At 37.7% G+C, this 12294-nt stretch overlaps 1 protein-coding gene across 12 annotated transcripts in view; it reads left to right on the plus strand.

The window, feature by feature from the left end:
- The window catches only part of Usp54 (ubiquitin specific peptidase 54), a 117461-nt gene that overhangs the window by 37413 nt on the left and 67754 nt on the right, over nucleotides 1–12294 (plus strand). For 11 of the 12 annotated variants that reach the window (XR_004518250.1, XM_033766538.1, XM_033766533.1 and 8 more), the window contains one exon: nucleotides 9880–10744. Coding sequence is in view for 10 of the 12 variants with exons in the window: in XM_033766538.1 (XP_033622429.1) it covers nucleotides 10598–10744 (147 nt within the window). In the remaining 2 variants the exon portion in view is untranslated. Of the gene's footprint in view, nucleotides 1–9879; nucleotides 10745–12294 lie in introns of those variants that run through there. The other variant, XM_033766534.1, reaches the window with a different exon arrangement.

Here is a 12294-nt window from a genome sequence, read left to right on the forward strand (position 1 = left end):
TTTTGGTTTTTGAGACAGGATCTCACTATGTAGTTGAGACTGACCTGGAACTCACTATGTAGCCCAGGCTGGTCTCTAACTCACAGCAATCCTCCTGCCTCAGCCTCCCAAGTACTGGGATTACAGGTGTGTGCCACCACGCCCTGCAGGTGTTTTTTTTTTCTTAGTCTCCCACATTCTTTTACGTTTTTCAGTTTTTCTTTGGAGGGTTATTAGGGATTGAACCCAGAGTAAATCCCAGCCCTTTTTATTTTTATTTATTTATTTATTTATTTATTTATTTATTTATTTATTTTTTTTTTTGTACCAGGGATCAAACTCAGGACGTTGCGCTTGCAAGGCAGGCCATGGAACCACTGAGCTAAATCCCCAGCCCCTTTTTCATTTTTTGAGACGAGGTCTCATTAAATTGCTAAATTGCCTAGGGTGGGCTTAAACTTGATGAACCTCCTGCCTCAACTTTCAGAGTGCTGGGATTGTAGACATGTGTCACCATACCCAGTTTAGTTTCTCAGTTTTTGTTTCTTATAAACTTGATACTTTTAGAAAATATTGGTTGTTTTGTCAGATGACCCTCATTTTGGTTTTGTCTCATGAATGAATGGAGATTATGTAGTTTAGGCAGGAGTACCACAGAAATAATGTTGTATCCTTCTCAGTCATAATATGACATTCATGATGTTGGTATTCATTATCCCAATGTATAATCACTAGTCATTTTTTGTTTTGAAACAGGGTCTTACTGTGTAGTTTAGGCAGGTCTTGAACTCACTCTGTATCCTAGATTGGCCTCGAACTTGTGGCATTCCACTTGCCTGAGCCTCCTCAGTGATGAGATTACAGGTGTGCACCAAGTCACGTGGCTGTCACTGATGATTTTGATCTTGATTGCTTAGTCAAGGTGGTTTCTGTTAAGTTTTTCCATTAAAGTTACTTTTTTGTTTTTGTAGTTAGTAAATATTTTGGTGAAGATAATTTGATACTATTATTTGCTTTAATGCCATAGAGTTTTCTGTTGCATCTACTTGGAGATCTCATCAAACTTTAGTTCTTGTGAAGTATATTTCTTTGAAAGATCTGTCTCCTTCTATGCTTCTTGCACCTTGTTTCATCAAATGTCCCCTATGCTTTGTAGGAACAATTCCTGTATAGTTTTTGTTATTCTTAATACTTACTCATAGTAGTCTGCTATGCTACAGGTCTCTGGACCTCATTACCCCACTATCCCTTAGAATAATAGGTTCTTCTGGTCCAGTGTCCTTACAGACGTCGTCTCTGTCTTCTTTTTTTTGATATCAGAGATTGAACTCGGGACCTTGCTCTTGCAAGGAAGGCCACGGAACCACTGAGCTAAATCTGCGGCCCTCAGACATCATCTCTCTTGATGGCCAAGCAGTTTCATTTGAATGACTGTTTGAGCTTTCTCAGAAACAGACTTAGAGAAACTGACTTCGTTGGTGAGAAATACAGTGGGAATTAATTAGGCTGACTACAGCTGGAGCCTGGTTTATTACTTTGGCCTGAGAAAAATGACATCATATCATACTGCATTTATATAACTGTTTTGAAGAAATCCTTTTGTATTTCATTAATATGAAACAGTAAAGTGCTGTTTCTAAATGTTGGTGTGATGCTATTAATTCTTTTGGGAAGATACCAAAAAGGGGAATAGCTGGGTCAAATGGAATCTCTAGTTTTAGTTTTTTGAGGAATCTCCACACTGATTTCTACATTGGTTGCACCAGTCTACATTCAGTTGTGGAGAAGTCTTCTTTGTTCCCCACATCCCCTCCAACATTTGTTATCAGCTGATTTCTTGTTAATAGCCATCCTTTCTGGAGTGAGATGGAAGCTCAGCATTGCTTTGTTTGTGTGTGTGTGTGTGTGTGTGTGTGTGTGTTTTGAGACAGGGTCTCACTATGTATTTGAGACCTACCTGGAACTTACTATGTAGCCCAGACTGGTCTCGAAATCACAGCGATCCTCCTGCCTTAGGAGTGCTGGGTTTACAGGCATGTACCACCCTGTCCGGCTCTCAGCATTGTTTTAATTTGCATTTCTTGAATTATCAATGATGTGGAACACTTTTTCATATATTTATTTGCCATTTCTACTTGGTCTGAGAAGTATGTATTTCAGATACCCATTTTTGGGTTGGGTCTTTATATTTTAGAGGTCTGATATTTTTGAGTTCTTTATATATTCTAGATATTAGTCCTTTGTCTGAGGAATGGCTGGCAAAACTTTTTTCCCACACTGGATTCTTTTCACTCTGTTGGTGGTTTCTTTTGTTGTGCAAAGGCTTTTTAATAAAATGAGATTTCAGCTGTTGATTCTTTGAAGTATTCCCCATGTGGTCTAGGTTTTGTTCATGAAGCCTTTGCTTATTCCCGTGTCCTCAAGCACTCTACCTATTCCCTCTTCCAGCAGATTTAATGTTTCTGTTTTGATATTTAGATCTTTGATCCATTTCAATTTTAGGTTAGTGCATGGTGAAAGGTATGGGTTTAGTTTAAATCTCCTGCATGTGGAAAGCCAGTTTTTTCAGCACCATTTATTATTTATTTATTTTTGAGACAGGGTCTCACTATGTAGTTGAGACTGACCTGGAACTCACTACGTAGCCCAGGCTGGTCATGAACTCACAGCGATCCTCCTGCCTCCCAAGTGCTGGAATTACAGGTGTGCACCACCACACCTGGCTCAGCACCATTTATTAAAGAGGCTATCTTTCTTCCAGTGATGGTGTTTAGCTCCTTTGAAAAACAAAGATAGAGGTGGTTGAGTGTATTTGTAGTTGTTTCTGCTCCATTGATCTTTTTTTTTTTTTGTGCCAGTATGCTGTTTTTATTACAGTAGTTTTGTAGTATAATTTCAAGTCAAGGACTGTGATGTACCTTGCCTTGCCTTTGTTGCCCAGAATTGCTCTTGCTATTCTGGATCTCTTCTGTTCCAAATGAATTTTAGGACTGTTTTCTCTAGTTCTGTGACATATGCTATTGGTATTTTGATTGGGATTAAATTAAATCTGTATGGCAGCTTTGGAAGTATGACCATTTTCACTATATTGGTTCTTCCTACCAAGGAACAAGGAATATCCTGTTTTCTCATACACTCTTTGATCTCCTTTTTCAGAGTACTATAGCTTTCAATGTAAAGGTCTTTTACTTCCTAGATATTGATTGATTCCTAGACACTTCATTTTTTGGATGCTATTGTAAAGTTGTTTCCCTAATTTTTCTCTTCAGTGAGTTTGTTATTTGTGTACCAGAATGCTATTGATTTTTAAGTGTTGACTTTGTGGATACAAAATGCTACTAAATTTGGTAATTCTAGAAAGTCTGTTGGTTGTGTTTTGGGGGCCTTGTAATATAGAGTATCATGTCATCTTCAAATAATGATAATTTAACTTCTTCCTCTCAATATCATTTTATTTTTTTCTCGTATCTGATTGTTCTATCTAGTGTTTCTAGAACTATCTTGAATAAGAGTGGTGACAGTGGATATCCTTGTCTTGTTCTTGATTTTAAAGTGAAAGCTTTCAGCTTTTGTCCATTTATTATGATGTTGGCTGTTGGTTTGTCATAGATGACTTTTATCAGATTGAGATAAAGACCATCTGTTCCATTTTTCTGTAGCATTTTTTGTCATGAGTGTTTGTTGGACTTTGTCACGTGCGTTGTCTGCATCTATTGAGGTGATCATGTGGTTTTTCTCCTTGGTTCTGTTAATGTGGTGTATTACATTTATTGATTTATGTATGTTGAACTATCTCTGGGATGAATCCTATTTGGTCATGATGTGTAATATTCTTGATGATTTGCTGCTCTTTGCCAGTATCTTATTGAATATTCTTCTGTGATTTTGGTATCAGTATCTTGCTTACTTCCAAGAATGAATTTGGGGTATTGCTTCTCTTTCAATTTCATTAAAGAGTTTGAGAAGTAGTGGCATTAGGTCTTCTCTACATTTCTTGCAGAATTCAGTATTGAATCTGTCAGGGAGAAAGTGCCACTTGCCACCTCCTTCTTTTATGTTTGGTTCTCTCTCTTCACTCTCCCTTTGGGCTTCAGTTCTTGCTTCAAATCCTTGCTGGGTCCTTGGCACCCACTTCTCTCCTTTTCTTCACATTGCTGTATTCCAGTGTCTGGACACCATATCTTACAGTATTTTTTTTTTTTTTTTTTTTGTTACTGGGGATCAAATTCAGGACCTTGCACTTGTGAGGCAGGCAGTGGCACCAATGAGCTAAATCCCCAGACCTTGGACACCATATCTTGGAGAGGCTGTTTTTGTGCTGTTCACTACTCTGCCATCTTCCTGGAAGTCAGAAACCAGTTTTTTTTTGTTGGTGTTGTTGTTTTTTGAGACAGGGTCTTGCTATGTAGCATAGGCCGGTCTTGAACTCACTACATAATCAAGGTTAGCTTTTTTAAAAAAATACATTTTATTTTTTATCCTATTCCTACCCTCAAGCCCCCTCCCCTCCTTATGTACAAAAGCTTTGTTTCTATTTTTTTTCCCCTCTGTTTTCACCTTTTTTTCTTGTTCAAAGCTAGCTTCATGTTGATCCTCCTGGCTCAATTTCCCAAGTGCTGATATTGCATGCGTGTGCCACCACACTCACCTATTTTGAAATATAATTATATGTTACATATTAAAAACTTTTATTTTCAGTACTCATTGCTGGTGTACAGAAACCAGTTGACTTTTTTTTTTTTTTTTTTTTTAACCAGGGATCGGACTCAGGACCTTACGCTTGCAAGGCGGACAAAAGCACCACTGTGCTAAATCCCCGGCCCCTGAGAAACAGTTGACTTTTTAAAATATTAATTTGTAGTTTTGACTTTACTAAATTCGTTAGCTCTCAGAGCTTGTTTGTACCATACATGGGACTTTAAAATGTAGAATAAGAGCCTAGAATTTAGCTCAGTGGTGCTGCACCTGCTTCACAAGCGCAAGGTCCTGAGTTTGATCTCTGGTATGGGAGTGGGAGGGAGTAGAATAAAGACAACAATATTATCTGTGAATAAGGATAGTTTTATCTTTCCTTTGCCAGTTGATGTATTTCTAATTTCTTTTTCTTGTCAACCTTCAGTATGATGTTGAACAGGAGTGGTCAGATTAGACAACTTTCCCTTTCTTGGGACCTGGGAAGATGGGAGTGGTCTTATCAAAAATGATTGGCTGGCAGCTGACATAGTTTGATAGTTAAGGAATAATTCAGGTTCTTGCCTATTTTGTACAAAATGCATACAAATAAATAATGAGAGATATAAGTAAATATTAACTTTAAACACTAATTATATAATATGAAGTAGATGGTGAGATACAGGTGATCAGATAGACTGACCTATTACAGCAGCTCAGATGGGAGTTAATTGGAGCATAAACTAAAGCAATGACAACAAAAATGAAAAAGAAAAGTGAGAAGAGATTTTTGAAGGAAAAATTGACAGATATATGTATCTTGGATGGGGAAAGGGCAGAGGCATAGGAGAAACTACTGAGGTTTTACTCCCAGGTGGTTGGAGATGACATTAATAAAAAGAAAGAAGAACCTAAGGAAAGATAATTTCTGATTTGAACATGTTGAACTTACTATAGAAGTAGTACAGTATAGCTGGTCATTTGGCTGTAGATTTCATGGGATTTATGACTTATCAGTACAGAAGTGATGGTTCAAATTATGAGGGGAAAAGCAATGAGAATACCAACGGAAGGATTGTAGAAAACAGCAAGAAGATTGACTTGTATTTTGGGGAATGCCCACACCTCAGCCCCCAATTTGGGATTGAAAGACCTATTCCTAGTAGTTTGCAACTTTCTAGTATTGTGAGGTCCCAATATAAAATTAATGTGGGCTGGGGATTTAGCTCCGTGGCACTGTGCCTGCCTCCCAAGTGCAAGATCCCCTGTAGGGATTGAACTTGGGACCTTGTGCTTGGGAGGCAGGCGGTGGAACCACTGAGCTAAATCCCCGGCCCAAGTCCCTGTTTTACAGACCCAAAAAAAACAAAGTTCAGGACATTGTGCTAGGAGATTTGGGATTATACAAAGAAGTAAAAAATATAGAAATTGAACACTGTTTCATCTTCAAGTCTAGTCCTACTCTACTTACACCAACTGTTAATACTATGTTTCAAACTTTGTCTCTTTTTTTTTTTGGTACCCGAGATTGGACTCAGGACCTTGTGCTTGTAAGGCAGGTGGCTGCACCACTGAGCTAAATACCCAACCCATCAAACTGTGTCTCTTTTTGGAGACTGGGTCTTGCTATATTGCCTAAGCTGGTTTTGAACTTTTGGGATCTTCCTGCTCAGTCTTCTTAGTAGCTGGAATTATAGGTACATACCACAACACTAAGCTTTGAGCTCCCATTTTCTTGGAAATAGTGCTGAAACTGTATTCATGCAATTTTATCCTCATATCTTTCCTTTTCCATCACCCTCCTCCCAAGTTTGAGATTGCCAGTATATCCTAGCATAGTTATTATCTACCAATTTAATGATTTTAGCATGTTTTCTGTGTTGAATCACTAATAATACATAATTCTTGTGTAATTTAAAATGTTTTAGAAGTAAAAATTCCTTTTTAACTTATAAAATCAATTTAAATCTTATAAAGAAATTGCAAGAAATACAAAATAAAATACAAAGATTCTTATATACTCTTTAGCAAGATTCACTTATTATAAACATTTACTATTATTTACTTTACCATATGTGTTTTCTTTTTATATATTTGTACTTTGGACTCTTTCAGAGTAAATTGCAGACATACTCTTTGAGTCAGGGTCTTGCAACGTAGTTTAAGCTGAGTTTGAACTCTATGTAACCCAAGCTGGCATCAAACTCATGATCCTCCTGCTTTAGCCTCCCATGTGTTGGGATTACGGCTCAGCATTATCATCTTTTATCCCAAATTAATTGTGTATTGCCTGAAAGGTATTTTTGTTTTTGTTTTTTGAGACAGGGTTTTGCTGTATAGTCCAGCCTGGCCTTAAACTCACTGTGTAGTCCAGGCTGGTCTTGAACTCCTGCTAATCTTGACTCAGCCTCCCAAGTGCTGGGATTACAGGCTGCACCACCATGCCCAGCTCATGTTTTTTCTTTTTCTTTTTTTTTTTTTTGTGGTACTGGGGATTGAACTTGGAACCTTGCACTTGCGAGGCAGGTGGTGGAACCACTGATCTAAATCCCCAGCCCCCATTTTTTTCTTTTTAAAAACAAGTATAGCTGAAAGTGTAGCTCAGTGGTAGTACACTTGCTTAGAATGCATGAGGCATGGGTTTGATCCCCAGCACCACAAAAACAAAACAAAATCCCTAGTGTTAAAGCCGTATTGAAATGAGCTTTAATTTATTTTCTTCTATACCTTCAGTAAGTGGCATTGGAGAGTTGTTATGCTATTTATGCTAGACCTAGAACTAAACTTTTTTTTTTAACCCCTTGAGGCATGCTGGGGATTAAAAAGCAGGGCCTTGCACATGTTAGGCAAGTGCTCCACTATTGAGCTATGTCTCTAGCCTTTTTTATTTTATTTTTGAGACAGTTTTCTAAATTGTCCAGGCTGCCCTTGAATTTGCATTCTTCCTGCCACAGCCTTCCTAGCAGCTGGTATTATAAATATTTCATTTTAAGTGAAATGTTTTTGTCATCAGTGTTTTCGTGGACCATTTTTACTGCTTCTTGTCTATGATCTTTTTGGCTCTCTTCTCTAGTTTCTGACACACCTAGAGCAAGTGTGAGAACTTGCTGTCCTACCCTATATAATGCTTCATTCAGAGTCTCAGAATCCCTTTTCTACTGCTGTCTTTTCCCTCTTTGCTCCCTGTACTCAGATGTGTGTCATAGGGCAGGCAGGCTGAGTTTCAGTAAGCTCCTAATGTGGATACTGGAAACCCCACCTGCATGCCAAGTCCTTTTGGCTGTGAGCAAATTGGAGTCTTGTTACTTGTCATTCCTTGGTAGCAGTTGACCCGAAGGAATGTTGCACAGCCTGTTGGAAGTTGCTTAGTAGCCTTGAGTGGGTTGTGTATGAGGGCGTGTATAAAGAGGTGAGGGTCTGTGGGATATGTGGGTTCATTCCTGGTGTCATGTTAATCATCAGGCAGTGTTTATTGACTGCCTCCTTGTGACTGGCACTGTGATAGGAGCTCTTAGAATACTGTAATAAAATACATGAATGACAATGTGATAGCCAAACATTTCTAGCTCTGCCACTTTGCTTTGAATTGGGCAAATTAATGTCTTTAAGTCTCACTTTATTCTTCTCAAAATTTAACTATTAATATCTACCTGATAGGGCTATTATGAAGATTAAATAAATAAAGAATGTAAGTGTTTAGCACATGTCTAACACTACTTATTATTTCATTTCATAGTCATTTCAGGATATATGACTGATACCATACAAAATAAATGGAAAGTAATAAAAACATGAATAATTTGGCTGTACAGTGTATAATCAAATATTTTAACTGTGACTCGTAAATTATGAAGAGTATAATAGTCTGGGAATTGAGAGAAGAGAAAGAGCAGTCTTGTATAGTCAGTTAATATTTCTGTGCCTCAGTTTTTTCACTGGCTGGACGTGCTGTGGATAATGTTTGGCACTCTCCCAGAGCATGATTAAGATGTCAAAACATTTTTTCTTTTTTGGTACCAGGTATCAAACTTGGGACTTTGACCTTGCGAGGCAGGCGTTGGAACCATTGAGTTAAATCCTCGGCTTCTCAAAACATTTTTTTAAAGTGGTGCATATGATGGGAAGGAAGGGAGAAATTTAAGGAACTGTTAGAAACTTAACATCTCATGTTCTTCATTTTCCTTAAGTGGATATGGCAGTTTATAAGAACTCTTACAAACTAGAGATTGGATGATTTCCTTTCAGAGAAAGTAGTTGCTTTGGTGTTACTCAAGTTGGTCAATGGATGGATGGCCTCTGATTGTTACCCTCTCTAGTATAATCTGAGGATTAAATTATTTGTAACCCAAATTATCTATCTGATCCTTTAGCAAAAACAAACAAGCCAAAAGAAATATCCTTCTCTTGGACTGAGTGGTAAGGACATGTGGTTTACTCACAAGTGTTTCTCTGGGTTGAAACATTCAACTAAGAACTGTCAAGACTGCTAACTTGTCTCTTCCACCTATAAACATCTTTCTGGCTGGGTATTTAGCTCAATGGTTCTCCTACCTGCTTTGCAAGCTCAAGGCCCCAAGTTTGATTCCTGGTACCAAGCAAAATAAAGGCTCCTTTAAACAGATCTTTCATAACCATACATGTTGACAACACCTTTTAAAAAGTGCTTGCTGGGTGTGGTGGCACATGCCTGTAATCCCAGCACTCAGGGAGGCTGAGGCAGAAGATCACTGTGAGTTCGAGACCAGCCTGGGCTACATAGTGAGTTCCAGGTCAGTATCAACTACATAGTCTCAAAAAAAAAACAAAAACAAAAAACAAAAAATAAAAAGTGCTTTACTCACAACATCCAAAATAAATGGAATTCCTAGATTTGGTGTTTGTTTACTTGGTGATTTCTTTTTTATTTTGTTTGCTTTTTGTTAGCCTGATTCTGGGGAAAGCTTGTATTTGGCTTTTATTTATGTCCACATCATCTTTTTTCAAGAAAATTATCAGAGATGTTTCCCATGAAAGTAAAGCTGCTCATACCTTTTTTAAAAAATAAATAAATTTGAGTGTTTCAAATTATTTTGTTGTTGTTAGGAATTTTTTTTTTCTTTTGGCATTGTTTGCCAAGGTTTCAAGTTTATATGAGAGGTGAGGCAACGTTGATCTTGGCAGAACAGTGCAGAGCCAGTAGAGTCATTAAGTGACGCAAGCTTTTGATTTTTTTTTTCCTTTCTGTTAAAGCTCTCCGGCACAGCTGGCTATTCTAGTTCCAGAAGAAAGAGAAGAGACTTTCTGAAAGTCTGGCTGGGACAAAAGAAGAATTTGGGGGCATAAAGGTAGAAAAGAGCATCAACAGCAGCAGTGGCGGCAACCACTACCACCACCACCACCCTGGATAATCCAAGCAAGCTTCTTGGCTTTGTGGGATCTTTGTTAGCTATTCAACACTTGAATTTTTGCTACAGAGGATGATGGGACAAGGTAATAGAGGGCAAGGAGGTTTGTGCTGTATCCTTGCTTATCTGTGTACCTCTCCTTCCAGTTAGAAAAATCTTCAGTCCATAGGAAGCATTATAAACAAGACAGAAGAACATGTCTTGCCTTGATTCTGCAAGCTGTTGGAATTGAAGATTGCATCTGTTCCATCAGGACTTTTTGGAGGCATTTTTCTCAAAAAACAGAAAAAAGTAATATTTGAGCACTTCTCTATGCTTGTATTATGCCATGTTATATTTTGAACAGTGGAGCAAGTAAAGGACAGTGCTGGATCTAAGAGGGTGTCTGAATTCCTTGTGCTGATTATATGATGTTTGGAAGGTTGTAAACTCAAAAGTCTTTCAACATAAACTCACTAAATTCTGGATTTTCTTTCTTTTGAGGACTTCAGCAGATGGATGGATATTCCCTGCCAAAAAGATACAAAGCCTTCTCTGTGTTTTCAGGCTAAATGTGAACAATAATGTCTTGGAAAAGAAATTATTTTTCAGGGGGCCGTGGTAGTGTTCAAGGAATGTTTGCTCCTCGAAGCTCAACCTCCATAGCCCCAAGCAAAGGCCTCAGTAATGAGCCAGGGCAAAACAGCTGCTTCCTCAACAGTGCACTACAGGTAAGGGAACTTTTTTTAACACAAACTTTGACTTTTGGTTGTTGGAGCTGTACTGATAATTTTTTAACATATAATACTTAGCAGTTCATATTTGAGGTCAGTAGCCTGAGCTCATTTTTTAAGTTTACCATTGTGATATTAGGCAAGTCTCCTTATCACTTTGAATCTCAATTACATTTTTAAAAAAATGGGATAGTGATAATAGAAATAATAACCATGTTATTATTTACCTGCCTAGAGAAAACATGGACCAAATGATCCTTCTACTTGTTCATCAATTTTTCACCTAAAGAGCCTTTAGCGTTTGCTTTTTTCACTTGAGACAAGATACCTTATCACCCTAGTTGCTTTTCTCTAGTTTATAAAGCAAAATTTCTTCCACAAGTAAAAGAGTTCTAGGTATGTTGTTTTTGAATCACAATATTCCTGGGGTTTTTTTGTTTGTTTGTTTGGTCCTGGGGATTGAACCCAGGACTTTACACTTGTGAGGCAGATGGTAGAACCACTGGGCTAAATCCCCGGCCCAATATTTTTGTTCTTAATTTACACACTGAATGGCATCCAATTTTTGATCATACTTTCATCTCTTCACTCTTGAGCTGTCCAATATTTGTTCTGATGTCTGGTTAGATAAGCTCGAAAGGAGCAGGTGGAAAGTAAATTCTCTTAAGGTAATTATCTGCCTTAGATTTTCTCTTTTGCTGTTGTATGCCATCTTAGTGTAGTCTCAGAGATCTCAAAGCTTTGTACCTTACCTGTCTGACTGTTCTACCTGGTCAGGCCCAGAGTGTTACAGTCTATTCATTTCTCTTTGTCTAATCGTCAAGTAATTACTTTCTCTTCTTTTTTATTTTTCAGAGTAAAAGTAAATAAAGTTTGCTTGCCAATGTAATTATACTTCAGTAAAATATTTGCTTGACTCTTCAGATATAATGAAAAAATAGGTTGCTATGAGAGAAGACAGGACAATTACTTGACCATTTGCTTTTTTTTTTTGTACTGGGGATCTAACTCAGGACCTTGCACTTGAGAGGCAGGTGACAGAACCACTGAGCTAAATCCCCGGCTAACACAATTATAGTATAAAGAACAATGGACTGGGGAATTAGGAGGCCTGATTTTTAGTTTTATTTCTTTTATAGACTACACTTGTGACTGACCCTGTATAGGTAAATAGTGTCTGAGTTTCCTTGTTTGTAATACAAGAATCTTACCAAGTTTATCTATGTAATAAAAGTTTTATAGTCTCTCAAGTTTTTTATTTGAAAATGTTAAAAAGAAATTCTGTGCTGTCAAACATGTAGAAAGAGTTCAAGTATTTTCCCTAATTACTATCTCAAATTTCATGCAGTTAGGTAAGGTTGGTTAGATTTTTTTTTCTCACAGATGATAAAAGGTTTTTTTGTTTTGTTTTGTTTTTTTGGTTTTTTGAGGTAGTGTCTCACTATGTAATTGAGACTGACCTGGAACTTACTATATAGTTTAGGCAGATCCCGAACCCACAGTGATCCTCCTGCCTCAGCCTTCCTGAGTTCTGGGAACAGGTGTGT

The sequence above is a fragment of the Fukomys damarensis genome, unplaced genomic scaffold (genome assembly GCF_012274545.1).
Source record: "Fukomys damarensis isolate Sample0158 unplaced genomic scaffold, DMR_v1.0_HiC HiC_scaffold_20, whole genome shotgun sequence".
In the NCBI taxonomy this organism is placed as follows: Eukaryota; Metazoa; Chordata; class Mammalia; order Rodentia; family Bathyergidae; genus Fukomys; species Fukomys damarensis.